The sequence below is a fragment of the Strongylocentrotus purpuratus genome, unplaced genomic scaffold (genome assembly GCF_000002235.5).
Source record: "Strongylocentrotus purpuratus isolate Spur 01 unplaced genomic scaffold, Spur_5.0 spur5_scaffold_21, whole genome shotgun sequence".
Taxonomy (NCBI): domain Eukaryota; kingdom Metazoa; phylum Echinodermata; class Echinoidea; order Camarodonta; family Strongylocentrotidae; genus Strongylocentrotus; species Strongylocentrotus purpuratus.
The window spans coordinates 42080975-42100389 of record NW_022145607.1 but is presented as its reverse complement, the minus strand read 5'-3'; the positions used below and the strand labels follow the sequence as shown (position 1 = coordinate 42100389).

At 37.0% G+C, this 19415-nt stretch overlaps 1 protein-coding gene across 3 annotated transcripts in view; it reads left to right on the top strand.

Annotated features, from left to right (window-relative positions):
* LOC115928102 (organic cation transporter protein-like) overlaps positions 1-19415 on the top strand; it is a 39495-nt gene that overhangs the window by 13263 nt on the left and 6817 nt on the right. The window contains exons 5-11 of one of the 3 annotated variants that reach the window (XM_030994850.1): positions 1894-2062; positions 2739-2880; positions 5823-5917; positions 7460-7629; positions 8090-8198; positions 9188-9397; positions 9760-11199. In XM_030994850.1, coding sequence (XP_030850710.1) covers positions 1894-2062; positions 2739-2880; positions 5823-5917; positions 7460-7629; positions 8090-8198; positions 9188-9397; positions 9760-9829 — 965 coding nt within the window. In that variant the 3' untranslated portion in view covers positions 9830-11199. Of the gene's footprint in view, positions 1-1893; positions 2063-2738; positions 2881-5822; positions 5918-7420; positions 7630-8089; positions 8199-9187; positions 9398-9759; positions 11200-16588; positions 16758-19415 lie in introns of those variants that run through there. The other 2 variants (XM_030994849.1, XM_030994848.1) reach the window with 2 other exon arrangements.

Here is a 19415-nt window from a genome sequence, read left to right as displayed (position 1 = left end):
GGGGTTTAAGCCTTAAATTACCGTCAGATGAGCATCCATGTGCCTGACTTTGGGCCCTACGTGAAATCCAGGAGGCAGAGTCCCCGTAAGCTTAGGGGTTTTAAGGCATTTAATCACGCTCAGATGAGCATTTTTTTTATTTTTTATTATTTATTTTTTATTTTTATTTTTATTTTATTTATTTATTTATTTATTTATTTATTTATTTATCTATTTTTTTTTTTTTTTTTTTGGGGGGGGGGGGTGATCCCAGTTCGAACAGGTCGATCTGTTCATCTCATACACTCAAAAGATGTAAATCGAACAGTAACAGTTGTGGGTAGTGGCGGATCCAGGGGGCCCGCTCCCCCCCCCCCCTTGCAAAAAAAGAAGAATGTGTGCTAAAAAAAAAAAAAAAAAAAAAGTGTTCCTTCCCCCCCCCCCCCCAAGCCACTGAACGAAATATCTGACGACGTAATTTTCCAATTTCCGAGGGTCCCCCCCCAAAAAAAAGAAGTAGCTCATCTGAAGGTAATTTAATGCCTAAAACCCCTGAGCTCCTAGGGGCTCCGCCCCTGGACCCCACACCAATTCGTGACCTGCCAGTATCACAAATAAGGTAAAAGAATATGCTTATCCGACCGTAATTAAATGCCTAAAACCCTTGTTCCCCCCCCCCCCAAGCCACTGAACGAAATATCCGACGACGTAATTTTCCAATTTCCGGGGCAAAAAAAGAAGCTCAGGGGTTTTGGGCAATAAATTACGGTCAGTTGAGCATACTTTGATACCATATTTGTGACACTGGCAGGTCACGAATTGGAGTGGGGTCCAGGGGACCAAGCCCCCGGAAGCTCAGTGGTTTTGGGCAATAAATTACGATCAGATGAGCATATTTTGATACCTTATTTGTGACACTGGCAGGACACTAATTGGCGTGAGGTCTTTGGGGCCGAGACCCCAGAAGCTCAGGGGTTTTAAGCAATAAATTAACGTCAGATTAGCATCCAGCCGTCCGCCTGAGGGCCCTAGGTGGGGTCTAGGGAGTAGAGCCCCCGGAAGGTTAGGAGTTTTAAGCAATAAATTACCGTCAGATTAGCATCCATCCGTCCGCCTGAGGGCCCTAGGTGGGGTCTAGGGAGGTCTAGGGAGTAGAGCCCCCGGAAGCTTAGGAGTTTTAAGGCATTTAACCACGGACAGATGAGCAATTTGTTTTGTTTTGTTCTGTTTTGTTTTTTTACCCCGGAAATTGGAAAATTACGTCGTCAGATATTTTGTTCAGTGGCTTGGGGGGGGGGGGAGGGGGAAAGGGGTTTTAGGCATTTAATTACGGTCAGATGAGCATATTTTGATACCTTATTTGTGGCACTGGTAGGTTACTAATTGGTGTGGGGTTCAGGGGGCGGAGCCACCAGGAGCTCAGGGGTTTTAGGCATTAAATTACTGTCAGACGAGCATCCAGGTGCCTGATTTTGGGCCCTAGGTGAAATCCAGGGGGTAGAGCCCCCGGAAGCTCGGGGGTTTCGAGGCATTTAATCACGGTCAGATGAGCCATTAACAAAAAATTGTTGCTTTCTTTAGCACAAATTCTTTTTTTTTGTGCCAGGGGGGCCGCACTCGTACATGCAGGCCCCGGTGAACGTTTTTCAAAGTGGGATCTAGGGGAAGAGCCCCGGCGGGGGTCAAGGGGTATGGGCTTCAGTGGCAGATCCACGAATTTCTTACCGGAGGGGGGGGGGCAAATCATGGCATGGGGTTCTGACCCCTCCCAGAGTCGGAAGCATTTGCAAGTTTAGAACCACATTAGACGCATTTTCAGACACTTCCTGGAGTAATATGACGTAAAAATCCCCCCCCCCCCTCCCCAACCCACCGTTACGCCATTGAGTCTGTGATATTTTATTTCTTCCATAGGTACGGAGTTCGTCGGTCCATCGAGACGGGCATTTGTTGCCATCTTCATCTCCGTGTCGTTTTCCTTGGGGTATCTTTTACTCACCTTCTATGCGTATCTGATCAGAAATTGGCGCTATCTTCTACTAACACTGAATATGACCTTTGCCCTCTTCTTCTTCTTTTACCCGTGAGTACACCTCTTTCTAGGATTTCTTAATTTGCACTGTTCTGTTTCTTACGATTTCCTCTTCTATCGAAATGAACTTTATCAGGATTTATCATCATTTTATTCTTCCAACTCCAAAGTTCTAGACACAAATTTATTGCATTTATTCCAGACAAAAAATATCATCGACCTTTAAAAAAACTGCTATATCCCCCTATCGTCATTGAAATATAATGCGACTCCAATACGTTTTGTTTGCTGCTAGTAAACCCTTACGTAACATTGCTTTCCACTTGTTTTGCTTGACCAAACATGAAGGTGCAATAAACTACTTTATTTTGATAGAGTATGAAAGATAATTTTTATTTTTGTAAATCAATCGAGGTATATGTGTGATTTTGAAGTCCATCTACTTGACTCTCAATTTAAGGTTTTAGGGTTCGAATCAGAGCTCAGTACTTTCTGTTTTGTGACAAGGCATTAATCTGCATTGGCCACTCTCAACCGATGTGTAAATTGGTATCTGGCAACTACTGTGGAGTTATTTCTATTATCATCATTATTATTGATGGTAGTAGTATTGTTGTTGTTGTTGCTGTTATCGCCGCTATCATTATTATTAATACGATTCATATACGATTAATTGATTAATTTCTAATCAATATTATTGTTTCTTTTTTTACCCGTTTCATATTAGCTTCATCCCTGAATCTGTAAGATGGCAGATCTCTAAAGGTCGATATAAACGAGCTGAAATTAGTATTAGAAAGGTCGCTAAGATCAATAAGGTCAAACTCACAGATGACTTCTTCCAGCAAACCAACTTCTACAACTCAAAGGTATGTAACATATAATATGTATGAATGCAACTTTCTCAGGGAGACCAGTATTAATACTGATAATGCTACCTTGGGTGATCAAGGCATATTATCATTGTTATTATTGTTATTATTGCTATTCATATTATGACCTTTATTATCATTATTTCTATCCTATTATTTATTATCAATATCATAACTACTAGTAGTAGTAGTGGTATTAGTTAGAGTTTTAGTAGGAGTAGTAGTAATATTAGTAGTATTTTGATTAATATTATGATGGTGGCGATGAAAAAGATGATGATGATGATTATCATTATTATTTTAATTATTAGGTGATCTGCCGCGAAGCATGGCAAAGCACTTATTGATTTCGTCAGATTTTTTTTCTTTCTTTTTCTTTCTTTATGAATTTTCTGTTGTGGATATCTCATGAATGGCAGGTGAATGACGTTGAAACTGTCATGGCATGTAGCATATGCATGGTTATTGTGCCTAACGAAGAGATTTTTTTTTTTTTTTATTGGCCATATTTAATTCATACATTGTAATTTCTGAATGACATTTTATATACATAAATTTGAGGTCATGTGTAAACACAACAAGTTAACAAAATCCGCGCACGTTAGAATTATAAACTGCTCAAATTCATTTTTGAATCAAAGAAGAGAACGTTTCAGGACATTTCAAGCATTTCAAAATTTCCGTGCGTAAGCGTTCGTACACGCATTATGCGCGTGCGCAGCATGTACCGAACGTAGAAACGCCGTTTTTACATGGTTTATCTTTCTGACATGACGACACTATTCTTGACAATTTCCAACTATTTACAGTCATTCTCGACATTCCATAATTCGTTTATTCAAAATGGTTTATTTCAAATAAAACTTTCATTGCGGCGTTAAGCCAAATTACAAAAGTTTACAAACAAATTAATAACACATAATGTAATATATAGCATAGCATAACATGATATATTAAATTGGAAAAATAAATCAGTATAAATGCGAGAAATTTAGCTTATTGCAACATATGGAAACATAAAGTAGAAAGAAATCTGAATTAAATAGCATAAAGTAACATAGTTCTATTGAAATCATGTAAAAGAAGAAGGACTGAAGTAAGCAGTAAACGGTAATCGGAGCAATATATGTGGTGGAAAATATCGAGAGTAGAAACCGAAAAGTGAGGAGTAACGTTTGCAAATACACTGAAACTTATTGAAATTACGAGTGGGAGAGATTTAGAGAGAAAGATTAAAGACTGAGGGGGGGGGGGGGGGGTTTAGGAAAAGGTAGTAGAAAGCGACAATGGATAATTCATATAGGAGGATACGGAAAAGAAGGGAAAAGAAGAAGACGATGATGAAGAAGAAGAAGAAATGGAAGAACAAACAAGAGGAAAAAGAAGCAGAAGAAAGAGAAGATAAAGATAAAAGAGTTAAAAGAGTAAAAGAACAAAATAAAGTGGAAATATACAACCATGCCTAAAGTGGACAAGAGATGGGTGAAGAGGGGTGATAAACTATTGTCATGACAGATTCAGTTAAATTCAATTAAGTTCAATTCAATATGGATAAAATAGGGTAAAATGTAGTTTAAAAAATACTTTAAAAATCATTGAACAAATACAATACACAATTGGTAAAAGTGTATACACAAGCAAAGGCGAGGCAAAATCAAATCAAAGAATGAAGGAAGAAGAAGAAGGAGAAGGGAAAGAAAATTCAAATTCATGAGCGCGCCAATGGCGGCACTAATGTCCTTTGGCAAGACATTGATCTACATTTGCCACTCTCCACCCAGGTGTTAAATGGGTACCCGGTAGGATGCGAAAGCTAATGTGGTTAGATTAGCAAGTGTGCGCTTGTAAAAAGACGCCTGGCTGGAATGCTCCCCAGGGAGTGGAGAATGTGCATACATTGTGTGCGGGTAAGCCTGAATCCTATGACCGGGGTAATAATATATACATCTGTAAAGCGCTTTGAGAGGGCCTCCGGTCCTGAAAAGCGCTATATAAGAACTAGCTATTATTATTATTATTATATAATTCGAAAGTGGTAAAAACATTCCTAACTTGAATCCGCTCGTCAGAAAGGCTAGTAACCCCTATTTGGTTTTCATTTTGTGAAAGCCTATTAGTTCTAAATTGGAATTCATGAATAAATTTGAGGAGTCAATTGGTCATGCCGTCATCATATTTGCATAATATGAACTAAAACAAAACATTTCGGAAAAATGACATCCTAATATTTATATTCATTTGTCAAGTTCTCACTCATATATCGTTGATTTTCTTTTTTTTAAATTGTATTTGTTGTAGCTGAGAATTCTCTACAAGATCGATGATACCATTGTTTAATTTACCGTTTGGCATACACACACATACACAGGGTTGTACCGAACAACAGTCAGCACAATCATTTCTACTGTTTCTACATCCTTGATTACCAAAGAAGCTTGTAAATAGGCGTGTTGTATAAGTGAAAGACGGGATTTTTGTGAAAGGCCAAATCTTCCTTTGAGTTTCTACATATTTTATGTAGAGGTGTTGTGGTCGAGTGGATACGTCGCCGGACTGTCGATCACAAGGTCCGCGGTTCGAGTCCCGCCGCCGCACTAATGTCCTTTGGCAAGATATTGATCTACATTTGCCACACTCCACCCAGGTGAAGTAAATGGGTACCCGGTAGGAATTTATTCCTTGAAATGCTAGAGCGCTATAATGGCAGCACAGCTAAAGCCGGGGTAATAATAATATCCAATATGTCATGCGCAGTTGAGTATATACATATAGAAACTGCGCATTATAAATTTACAATTATTATTATTATTATTATTATGTCTAGATATATTAAGGCAACAGATCACCTAATTCGTCACCGTGGCGAATTCCATGTCTAGTTACCATTATTTTTTTTAATTATTAACACATTGTTTTGCTGCGGCAATTTACCTCCGTAGGATAGACAAGGTGACAAGAAACACGACACGAATCTTACCGATCTCTTTCGAACACCTGTCCTCCGAAAGAGAATGATGGTTATGATAGTTATTTGGTAAGTGTGATATTTGTGAACCTTGGTAATGAATCTGTACATAAAAACCAATAATTTATGAAATAAAGTCGTTGACGAAGCTGTTCATGGTGATCATGGCCCAACTGGAGATGCCGGTATCTGGATGAACTTGCTTGAGGACTTTGTAGATGTAAATTTGCAATCGCTAACATGGGAATTGGTATTTATTTATTAAAGTTATAAGCTTCTCTATTACGGTATGAGATTTTATCATGTTTGGAGAGATACTTTTTTTAGAAATGCAGGGCATGTCCACATGAGTAGGCCCAAATAACAATCATGTCGAATTATTTTAAGGACTTATTGCTTTGAAGGTGCTCCGGTAGCAATTGACCCTGGCTTTATTTTTGTCATGATATTGGCCCGTGCATAGAACTAAAATCTAAATTCAACATTCCATGGCCATTGGATTAAGCTCGTGTTTCAAATGGGGTTTAAAGAATTAATTTAGTCTGAGGTTAACATTTTCCTTTCGCTAAACTTGATTTTACTGAGGTGTAGGTGTCGTGGTACAATACTTCTTTCACTTGACCCTCAATCTAAGGGTTGAGGGTTCGAATCTGGCACTAACATCGTTTGGAAAGATATTTATTCACAACCCAGGTGTAAATGGGTACCTGGCAGTTGCTGGGTTAATATAAATTACGGGACTCGCAGGAAGAGCAGTATTAATATTTATGTGGCTACCATGGGTCAATCGGACCCAATTATTAATATAATCATAGTAATCATTATTATTATTGTTATCATTATTATCATTATAATTAATAATGCTATTAGTAGGAGTATAGTTGTAGAAGTAGAAGTAGAAGTATTATTAATAATATTACTTTTATTATTTTTATTATGATTATTATGATTATTACGATTATCATTATTATTATTATTATTATACTAGTATTATGTTGGCCCTACTAAAAGCTGCGACGAGACCCAAATATGACGTAAAATTACAAAAGTGACGTATGGGACACCAAATGACCATATGCCTCGGATTTTTGTCTTGCTGTTATACACTCAAGCTCGGCGCACACCACACGATCTGACTACGGTCCGATTTTGGAAAGATTTACAATAGCGTTTGATACAAACAATCAAATGTGTAAACAAATCTTACTTACCTAGGATCTGATTAGTCATATGATCATGGAAATTTAAATTTCAAGAGATTTCATGCTTCCTTGGAAGAGGATAAGACAAATCGGCTCAGAATCGTACTGACGTAAGACGACCCATTCGATTGTCTACGATTTTGAGCCGATTCGGCTTTTATTCTGACTAGAATAGTTGAATGCACTAAAATCCCGGTTGTCAGTTGTCTTATCATGGTTTAGAACCTAAGTCAGGAGGGTGGTGGTTGTTTAGATTTTCATATCTTATTGACTACCCTTTCGACGAAAAGAGGAAACTTGAAGTATTAACCGGGCTTTATACTCTATAATTGTTCCATCCTGCTCTTTTACTAAAACCCGCCGTTACTAGGATGACCAATAACCTGATCTTCTATGGCTTCCATCTAAGCACGGGCAGCTTCGGAGTCGATATCTATCTGAGTTTCGTCATCTCGGGCGTTGTCGAGATCGTTTCAGTCGTGCTCTGTATCCCTTTGATCGAATGGTTTGGTCGTCGATACAGCTTTATTGCTTCCTTTGTGATTGCCGGCGTGGCCAGCTTTATCGTCATTTTCGTCCGTAAGTACAGTCGTATCGTTACAGTGGCATAGCTAGATGCTTGTGTATATAAGTACGTGATGAAATAACATAAAAGCTTATTTTTAGTCACTTATTAAGATGTTGCGTTGTCGAACTTGCCACATGTTTATTTTCACATGGTTTAAACGGTTAGGCTTGGTAGAAAATAATGGATAGCGTTTCGTAGCTCGTGCGCATCAATCAAAGGGGATAGTCGAGGCTCCTACAAAGTACTCTAATTAACATGGCCTGAGCCAAGCTGCCCTAACACTCCAGGGATAATTTCCTACCAGGTACCTGTTTACTACAGCCGAGTGGAGAGTGGCAAATGTAGATTCTTATTTTGTCAATAGACCTTAGTTTTGCATGAAATGCGAACTATTTGATCCAAAGTGCATTGACGTATCAGCTAGACCATGATCCTGATGATACCTTTGCATTTGTGTTTCTTTTTTCACAGCTGCTGGTGCGGCCAAAACTTCAATCGCCATGGTCGGAAAGTTTGGAATCGCTGCCTCGTGGGCTATTTGTGGAATTTATGTCATCGAAATCCTACCAACTCCTACCAGGTAACTCGTCAAGTATTTTATATTTACTAAAGGTTTCGGACCGGGAATATATTTCAGCCATATGGTTACTACATACTCCGCTTCACGCGCGGGTTTTTAGAACTACACATTCTCCCTGATTGGTAGAATATTGAGACCATGTTTGTTATTCTGCACCTGCCCCCCAAAAAATTTCCAAAATCGGTTGAACTCTTTTAGACCACTTTTGTTTACCTCGATCGATTACATGTATGTGTCCTTCCCCCCTAAACATCAAACTCTGGCTACGTGCCTGCTAATAGTATTCATTTAAACAAAATTAATACTTTTATAAATGTAATGCTTCCTGGGAGAAATTTCAATTATTACATATATTTGTGGCTTCCACCCAGTAAATAAGATCGATTGATCGATCTGTATCAATAAGGTCGATTGATCGACCTGTATTGAAAAACACAAGTCAGAAAAAATCTTGGAACCAGCGGGATTTGAAGATTTTTTTCTGACTTGTGTTTTTCAATACAGGTCGATCAATCGACCTTATTGATACAGATCGATCAATCGATCTTATTTACTGGGTGGAAGCCACAAATATATTTAATAATTGAAATTAAAACTATTCTGCATGAATTATAAAGTTCAAAAGTAGACCCAGGGTCAGTCGACTTGAGGTCGGGCGACTCCAAGTCAATTTTAGGTGGGTATTCCCATTGCTGCATATATATATATATATATATATATATTTATATATATATACGTATATATATATATATATATATATATATATATTTATACAATTTTTGAAATGCTAGAGCGCCGTAATGGCAGCATAGCTTAAGCCGGGGTAATAATCTCCAAGTTTGGAAGCGCTTAGTGATTTTAATAAGCGCTATATAAGAACTGAGTATCATTATTATTATCATTATATAGTGTTCACTTTCTGTGCTAAGAAAATAAGACCCTGAGAATATCACAAAATGTGCATCCCCTCTGCTATCTTACCATAACAGGAGTGCTGGTGTTGGAATCTGCTCCATGGCATCTCGCATCGTTGCTATAGCAACCCCTCTACTGTTGCTCCTCTATGATGTATGGGCGCCTGGTCCCTTTGTTCTCCAGACCATAGCTGCTCTGGTGGCGGCTGGATTGTGCTTTATCCTCCCAGAGACGAGAGGCAAGAAACTACCAGAGACTCTTGAAGATGGTGAAACTTTTGGAATGTAGGTGAACAAGTTATTATTATAAATAAATATACATATTTAGGTCTTTTTACCCAGAGTTGTCACATCAGTGTTAATTATGCTCTTCCTGGGTGCCATGCAATGATAAATATTATTTCCCAAAACATTGCTGAATACCACAACTGGGTAGACAGAGGCAAATTTGTGGGTATTACACACAAAAAATACTTTGTCCAAGGATATAATCATCGAGTAAATGTTACATTTTCGAAATAGTTATACAGATTCATGTTAAGAATGAATATTCCAAGCCATTTATAACATAAACGTAGGAAATTTAAACATATTCTAATATCAAACTCATAATTTTTGTTTGTTTTTTACACAATCATCTTTTCCAGAAAATCGACAGAAGAAATTCAAAGCATGGACAAATTACATTTAACTCAGCGAGGTGGTGTGTCTGCATGAGACTCTGCAACATGAACCAGAGTGGACAACAAATGACGAAATCTACTTTACATCGCTGACATGATTTGTGTACATAGTGACACAATCAAATACCCACGCGACAATCTAAAAGAAAAGTATCATTATATTTTTGATGGAAAGGTGTTTTTTATTCTCGCTGCAATAGTATGACCTAAATCAATATGTTACTATTCATTTCATGACAAATTTTGTAATGAATTGACGGTACAATACAGGTTCAGATTCTCATTAATGTTATTTCTTTATCTGCTAATTGCAAAAAAGAAGTCACAGTTATTATCATTGTTTTCTAAGGATTTGAACAAAATGTATTACGGACTACTTTCGGGACACCGTGATTTCAATGACATTATTTTGAATATTTCTTCTGTCTTTCAAAACAAATATTTGAAGAATCAAGTTCAAGATTACCGTCAAAAATTGACGTATGGAAGAATAAACAGAGCATTTTGGTGTAAAACGCTTTTTACAAAAACAATGGTTTGAAAACTAGCCCTTTCAGCTACTTTTGAACCCAAATGCTTAATGTCGGGATTGTATTTAATGTTATACTGTATCAATAATAATAAAAAAAAATATTGGACTGTATCCAAATCTCGTAGTTTTGTTTCACAAACAAGATGTGTATCGAGAAATATAAGAACGTTAATTTATAATTCAATTTCAGTTTATTTCTCCTCATCTACTAGTCGTGGAAAATCAATACATAAAGTTTGGTGTAATAGAAAAGTCATCATTTGACGAATCATTTAACTTTTTCCAGTATATCATAGATTACGATAAATTGACAAAAGTTGATAGTTTTATATTCTTACAGGAATACTTGAACCCCTGTACGTGTGATATTAACAGCTCAATTGGAACACTTAGAGGTAGAACGAAGGCAACAACTTAATTGAAGGCAGGGGATGTCAAGTCCAAGGAGTTTGAAAAGAGGGAAGGAAGGAAAAGGGTTTTGGGCTAGATTGTTTCTTTCAAGAAAGTAACAATTCATAGCTTCAATAATGTAGATGATATATTGAGAAATATGAAAATCAAAACTTTAAAGATTATTTAGTTATACTATGAAGAAAGTTAAAGCTTGTTTTAGTTTTTTGTGATGAAGTAAATGTGCAGTGCGATAATAGTTTTCCTTTATGTAATTGTACTATATTTTAGTCATAATCATTGGAATGTATAAACGATGAATTATGTTGTATTTACGTTCGTTTATCAAATGACAAAAAGCGTTGTTATAATTATAATTCAGATTGTATAAGCAAAGACTATGGTAAATTCTTTGTTTCTATGATATGTACGAACAAGAATTGGATTTTTGATAAATAAAATTTTATGAATTACAAAACAAAGTATACCATAAAGTTCTATCCATGTTAACTAAACTTTTGCATCATTCAAACACAAGATACAGGGACAATGCTTAGTCATCAATATATCACAAGTCATGTTCACGGAGGTTATATATGGCAGGCGCTCAATGCCATAAAGATCGATCGTAAATGGATAAAAAAACAGGGCAAAACGCTTAGTCATCAATGAATCGCATATCAGACTCATTGAGGCTTTGGTAAAAGTTTGTTCTCTTTTAGAATTATCAGGCAAAGATCAATCTCTTTGAACATTCTTAATGGCACTTTAATGCCCACGATGCAATACAGTATCTAACTTTGCAATTAATAAAACAAACTTGTGTAAGCAACTAAAGTACAAAGGTAAAAACACCAATGACGTATAAGGGTAGTATGCATACAAATTATGAAAAGAGGGGGATGCAGACGTAGCACCGCCTTTACAAGTTTATGGATTGTCTGCATTATTGTCAGCAAATCTCAACATTTATGACATTTTTTGGTTTGGGTGTTGAAAAAATACGTTCTGTAGCGACGGTAAATTTGATATTATGAAGGCCTTTGTCTGTTTTCATGGTTTTGCATGCTGACAATTTTCCGGGGTATATTTGTTGTGAGCCCCCCCCCCCCCCCCCCGCCCTCCCCCTTCCTCACCCTCCCCCTTCCTCACCCTCCCTCCCCCTCCCTCACCCTCCCTCACCCTCCCTCACCCTCCCTCACTCCCTTCCGCACACATTCGTGATTGTCAGGTGACTCTGTTAGAACTCTGTTGTAAAACCCGGTTGATATTATTACATCGACATTGAGTGTTTGATACGTAACAGACAAAGAACATGGGTTTCGACGATTTTCTACCTACGCTTGGGGAGTTTGGTACCTACCAAAAGATCATCTGTGCCCTGGTGTCTACCTTCAAATTTCCAGCTGTTACCAATGTTCTCGCTATCGTTTTCCTGGCAACTCCGGCTGACCATTGGTGCTCTGTAAGTCCAGTAAAAGAACGATTAACATTTGCTTAATCTTAAATTCTTTTGCAAACTATGCCTGATTTCAAATGTTCAGCAAATGAACCCTCTCCGATTGCATGAGCATCATGGTCTGTGCTATAAAATTAATTGCGCAAACGATGTCAGATTGTTATTGGTATGTTCTCTTATGAAATTGACCCGAGAATCATCTTTGTTATGTTTCGGGAAAGTGGTCAACGGGAGTTTGTGCATCCTTTCAAACTTGGTATCATGGATTTGGGGCCGGTTGATAAACAACAAAAAGGAAATTAATGTAGAAAATGCTGAGAAAGAAAGTAGACCTTCCAAAAACAAAACAGATTATAACCTGATCAGACTTGTTATATGATATTGCAACCAACTAGCTCCTTATAAGAGAACTGAGTTGTCGTGTGGACGTATTCAGCTTACATTTTTAACACGAGGGTGTGGCAGTGTGAGTAACAATATTCTAAATGGGCACAGGGTCTGCAGTTTTTACTCAAGGGATCTGACTCTGTAAATTGTATCTTACACGTACTTTCACACTTTGCTTACTTCACTAGGTTTCTAACTGGGATACTGCCAACTGCACCGGGTTAGAACTAAATGAAAGCGACTGTGCATTTTACAAGAAACATCTGAGCATTCCACATTTTGTAGCAGACGACCATACGATTGTATACGATCAGTGTCACAAGTACGATGTCTCCCAGGTATCGTTTAGCGATGCAATGTCGTACTTTGCGGAAAACACCAATCAGAGTGGATATCATGACATCATATCATGTGATCAAGGATTTGAGCATGACAGGGCATCGTCAGGGTTGACCATCACTCAATCGGTAACATATTGGAATATGACTTCATCAAACTTTAAAAAAATGTTCGTTCTTCATAAATAATCTTAAAATGCACCAGTTGGATTCAGTATCTGTAAATATTTAATTGCGCTCTTTCATTTCCATATGTTTATATTACTCCTGTTCTTTTGTTCATAATGATAATGTTGTTATGTATGTTATACCCCATTCACAGTGGTTTTGAAATTTGTAGCGGCGTTGTAGCGGAGCGGCGACACCGCCATAACACCGCTACAAATGCATTCACAGTAGAAAAATTATCCCGCTGCAGCAGCGGATAAATATCATGTACCCATTCACGCTGCAGCGGGTGATTTTTATTATCTTTTTAAAAAACTAGCATTTTTATTGCTTCCAGTCAGAATATTTTAATTTTTTGAAGTGTGAAATATTTTTATTTGGATAATTATAAATCTACATAATAATAAAATCAATTTGAATCCACTGGTTACTTTATTTCTATTTCACTTTATGTTCCCCATTGCTGGAGAAAAGAGGTCAGTGATAGGTAAGTAAACAAATCACACGTGTTTGTCGCGGTGTTATAGCGGAGAGCCTTCACACTGAGTAAACACCGCGACAGCAGCGGGACTGTCCCGCTGCTGTAGCTAGGCGAGCCTAGCGATAGTTTGTCGCGGCGTTATCGCGAGGCGGTGTTATCCCGCGATAGTTTATAACGGGTCCGAGCCTTCACACTGAAGACAACACCGCGACAGCAGCGGGACAGTCCCGCTGCTGTCGCGGTGTTTGAGGCCACTGTGAATGGGGTGTTATTTACATTATTATTAAAGTTTTGCACGGTTATGCCTTGAACATTTGATTTCAAGTGAATTTGTTACAATATATTACTATTATTATTATTATCATTGTAATTATTAATACCATTGTAACTATTATTTTTTCAAGAAGAAACTTTTTTCCTTCGTAATTCTTGGCTTAATAACTTCAATATTTGATCAAACATATTGAAAACAAAAGTAATCTTAATCCTTGAATTTATGTCATTCTCACAAATTTTACTGTATTTTTGGAAATCCTTTTAAAGCAAGTTGAACATATTTTCAGGGGATAATTTCTCGTTGTAGTAGGGCCGTGCAAAGAAACTGGTATAGGTATGTAATGGTACATCCATCCGTCTCCCCGGGATGGGAGGGGGTCGCATAGTATAATTGTCATGACGCACGGAAATACAGAGCTTATCAATGTTATTATGCTGCATGTATTATGTCAAACAGTTCTTATACATTGTCAACTTTTCAAACTCTCCAAACTCTCAAACAGTTTGACCTGGTTTGTGACCGGAAATACCTGATCAACCTATCCCAATCCCTCTTCTTCGTTGGCGTACTGATCGGATGTGTGACCTTTGGTGCAATAGCCGATAGGTATAAGGCTTTATACAGGGTGCCCCAAACAAAATGGACTAGCATACTCTCAATGACACGGGGCAAATTCCAACGGTACCACAAGCTAGGGAATCTTTCCGGAAGAAATATGATATCGAATATGAGAAAACTTGTTAGTAGGTATTTTTTGTTATAAACACATTTTTGTATGAAACGGTATTAAAGACATCCACTGGCAGTGCTCCTTGTAGAAAATATTGTATTATGCTTCAGCTTCAGGCAAGCTGTGATCAATGTCAATTTGAACACAAACATAATATTCTACACACTTTTCCCTTTTTTTGGAGGCAATTTAATGACCTTTTACACAGACATGAAATTGATTAATTAGTTTAAAACGAAATTTCGTGGATACTGGAAAAATTTGAACTTTCTAACCTTGCATCTAAAACACATTATTGGAAGTATATATGCTAGTTTGTTTTGTATTGGGTCACCCTATATTAGATTTTTTATTTAAAACAATTCAGGGACGGGTTTCTGTCATGGGAAGAAGAAAAATATTTCTCGAAAAGGTTAGCGGACCTGTAATGATTAGCAGCTAACTTCCTTCGTTACCGGTAGACAATATCTAATAAACCTTTAGCAGGCTCTCTTTTTAAATGTCCCTTGGTGCAACTACGCACAGGGATCTATGATTGCATACAGTGTTGAATGTGGGTGGATTTCTTTTTGGTGTGTGTGTGTGTGTCTATCTGTAATTTTGAGTTTGAGTTTTGAGTTTATTGGTTTCACATTTCACATGTATTTCACAAATATAATACAGATAACAAAATATTCATAAAAGACATATTGTTTCATAATTCAAACAAATTATTATAGTATTAACTAGGTAATCAGACTAAAAAGTTTGTACCTTGATTTCTTTGTTTACTTTGTCCTTTGTACCTGTAGATTCGGGAGGAAAGTAACCCTCATCCTTTGTAACATCATCTTTGTGTTGTTCGGCATTGGTGCTGCGTTCTCACCCAACTATATTACTTTCGTCGTGATGAGAACAATAGAAGCGGCAGCCTGTTTCGGCTTTGCTCTCACCTCGTATGTAATAGGTTAGCCAGCCCACTTTGCATAAAGGAAAACAAATTTTTATAAATTATGATTTGTTTTTCTTCATTTAAAAAAGAAATATATGTTAATTTATTTATTTGGTAATATTATTATTATTATTATTATTATGATTTCACCTCATTTATGGTTTATTTATTTATTTAATTAATACATTTTTGGAGGTGAGGGTAACAACTATCCCTTGAACCCTTTTAATACACCAAATCATGTACATGTATATGTAAGTAGGACCTACACAGATTGCGCACCATACTTAGCTTTGTGCCTGTCAAACTATATATACCAAAGGTACATGTAACCAAAAACGTGTTTTCCTCCTTTTTCGTTGTCATAAGGTATTTCGAAATAGTTCCACCCACTTTTACAAAATCCTTGATTTTTCCTATATATGTGTTGCCCTATTCACCAATAATGTTATATTTCATTGGACATCCCTCTTCTCATGGTTTATTCAGTAGGGATGGGAATTTTACCGGGCTACGAAAACGAATAAATATTTCAAGTTTTAGGTATAAGTCTTATTAGTCCTGTGCCCTTCTATAATAGTTTTGCGGTGGTTTCGGGGGTTTCGGGTTTGCCTAGGATTAAACAGTGTGATGCAAACTCAGGGGACTTAGGACCGATAGTATAACTGCTTTTGGTTACCACTCACAGCCAAATGGGATTAATTTGCTGTGTAAGATACATGCATATATATATACATGCATATATAAATATGTTTTGTTTGAAAATTATCCTGATTGTATATGTAACATGGAAACAAACACATTCGAAAGCTAGAACATATTCCTTTAAAATCTATCCTTAGTGTACAATAAATCACACTTACATTCCCTCATTACTATAGACGGTTTCTCGAAAACAATTAATATGAGTTTAATGCGAAAAATATAGACGAATTCGAATCTAAACAATTTTCAGTTCTAAATTAAACAAAATTATCACAAGTTATTAAGAATTTTAGGGTTCGTAACAATTCATTAATTCATTGATCTCTCCGAGATGAAGTACGGAATTATTTTACTATTTATCAGTTAACGAGACTTTCTTGTAAATCTTTCTTCAGGTACAGAGTTTGTAGGTCCGTCGAAACGTGCGTTTGTCAGCGTCATGTTGACAGCTGTGTTCCCGTTAGGATATATTCTACTCACTTTCTACGCCTATTTGATCAACAATTGGCGCCATCTTCTCCTAGCACTTCATTTGACCTTTGCCCTCTACTTCTTCTTTTACCCGTGAGTATACCTCTTCTTGTTTTATTTCTAATTTGATAAATGACAAGCGAACACCTTTTATAATGGACCTTATGGCAAATTACCCTTGTGCTAAACTAGTTATCTAATCAGGTCTACATTACTGCCGTCGCCGCCGCTGCTGCTGCTACTACTACTACCTCTATTACTAATACTACTACTACTTCTACTACTACTACTACTACAACTACAACTACAACTACTACCACTACAACTACTTCTACTTCCACTACTACCACTACCATCGCTACTACTACTACTACTTCAGCCATATATGCCCCTTTCAGCCTGAAAACATCGAAATTTACAATAGTTAGACAACTGTCACCTCATAATCGGGCTGCGAGCTCGATTACTATACTTGGTCTTTAGTATAGATATATTAAGAGGCCTGGCTGTTTTATATGCTCAAGGGAACGCACGCACATCATGCCATGACCCTGAGGCGCGCATGGGTGTGCTAGTTCCCGAAAGCATATAAAACAGCCAGACCTCGAATATTAAAACATCACGGAAAACTTGAGACACTATCTGTTAATCTTCACTGGATGGGGATTGTAGCATGAGGGCATTTTTAAAAAGACTATTGACAGGTAGGCGGGTATGAGGGCACCTTTCAAAAGACTATTGACTGGTAGGAGGGTATGAGGGCATCGCTAAAATCACGACTGCAATTTCTACCAAACAGATGACTATATTTCTAATGAGAGGTATATAAATCCTACTAAGTGTATTTGATCGACTGCATGAAGTATATTTGAACGACTATTAATACAATATAAAGTTTCTCATTTCTGTAGACAGTGGAATTTCAATATTCACGCAAAAGATGTCAGGCCCCTGGAAAATATAGTATAATTGTGTTAGCTTTAACTTTTACATAAAGGTTCAGGTCAATCATGTTTCCTGATATTCATCGTTTTGTTTATTTAATCATTGTGAAATATTTCACCATGCGTGTATATGAAGTCTTTCGTCTACGGTTGATTGTCAACGAAGCGGAGTTACGTCTTTTGTTAATTTCTTTTGTTGATACGGCAGGCAGCCAGTGAAAACGAATTTGTTTAATCAAATTATGGAAATGAAAGCACTACTTTAAACAAACAGAACTTTGTTATTCCTAGCTCAACATATGAAAGGGCAGGAACTCAACTTTTTAGAAATGTGATTTTCTCTTTGAAATTCAGATACCGCCCGCCAAACGATTTTTCGGCTTCCTCTCTTCAAATTGATTTTAATCACTCATGCGTGAAATTTGCATTATTATGAGTTGCATCAAATGAAAGAAGAGGATCTAAGCTTTCCAAATATGTGTCATTTATGAAATATAATTGTGATTAAGTTATGATAAAACATCGATAATTTTCGGTTTCGTTTTATCTGGGACGCACTGTAGTTCACCATGCGTGTATATGAGAAATGGCATCGTAAAGTTATAAAAGTTTAGCACTTCCTCATGGTTGGGTTTGATGCTAAAGTCCGTGAATTTTAACTGTCTTTTATATGGATTTTAAAATCTATTTTTAACACCTGCCTTGTTCAAACTATTAATATTGAACATTTGTTTGAAACTGGTGTGAGAATTAAAAAAATAAAATGTTGTAAGCATGGTCCTAAATAAATTCTCTACTCTTTAATGTCATTTACCAGTATGATTATATTTTTACATTTGACATCATTTGTAAATTTTTACGAATATAATTACTTTAAGGGAAAACAAATTATATTTCAAATATATACCAAATTGCATTTTGACACCAATCTATAATTTTGTTTATAATTTCCAAAACTTGTTACAGTAGAGCTCGAATGAGGTTACATAAATGTACAAGGCAATAGCAGTATAGTAGTACACTACCAGAAGGATGGCATTTTCAATTTGAACAATGGCTATGATTTTCCATAAGGACAGATTATATGTCTTTATCATCATGTCCCGAAATTAAAACAACAATAAAATCAAGTAAAAATAGTTCTCACTAAAACAACATTGCCTGCTTGTCCGGACAGTTTTATTTTTATTTCCTTCATGTCGATGATTTTAGCTTCATCCCAGAATCAGTACGTTGGCAAATCTCTAAAGGTCGGTATAAAGAGGCTCAAGCAACTGTTAAAAGGGTAGCTAAGATCAACAAGGTCAAACTCACAGATGATTTCTTCTACCAGCACAACTTTCACAAGAAAAGGGTAATGTTCAAGCAATAATAACTTGGCTTTGATGTGCTGAAATCAATAAACGGGTTTTTTATGGTGGAAATATTTTCGACAAGGAAATGTCCTACCATTTCTGTTGATTTATTGTTTTTGTTTTGATACGATTTAAGTTTTGATATTTCATTTAGTTTGTCACTATGTGTGTATGTGTGTATATGCATGCGTGGATACACGGGGGCGACGGGCCCGGAAAGGAAAGGAAAGAAAAAGGAAAGAAAGAAGGGCTAAAAGCACGAGTTAAAAGTGGACCGAGGGAATTCATTTATCCGCAGGGGCGGTTTTACGGGGGGGGGGGGGGGGTTAGGGGGTTTAACCCCACCCCCCCCCCCCCCCTTGGGCTGTCAAGTGAAAATGTGATGTGCATATAAAAACGCCATCATGTGTCCAGACCTTTTAAGGTCTCCATTGTGTTAGTAGATGCCAGGA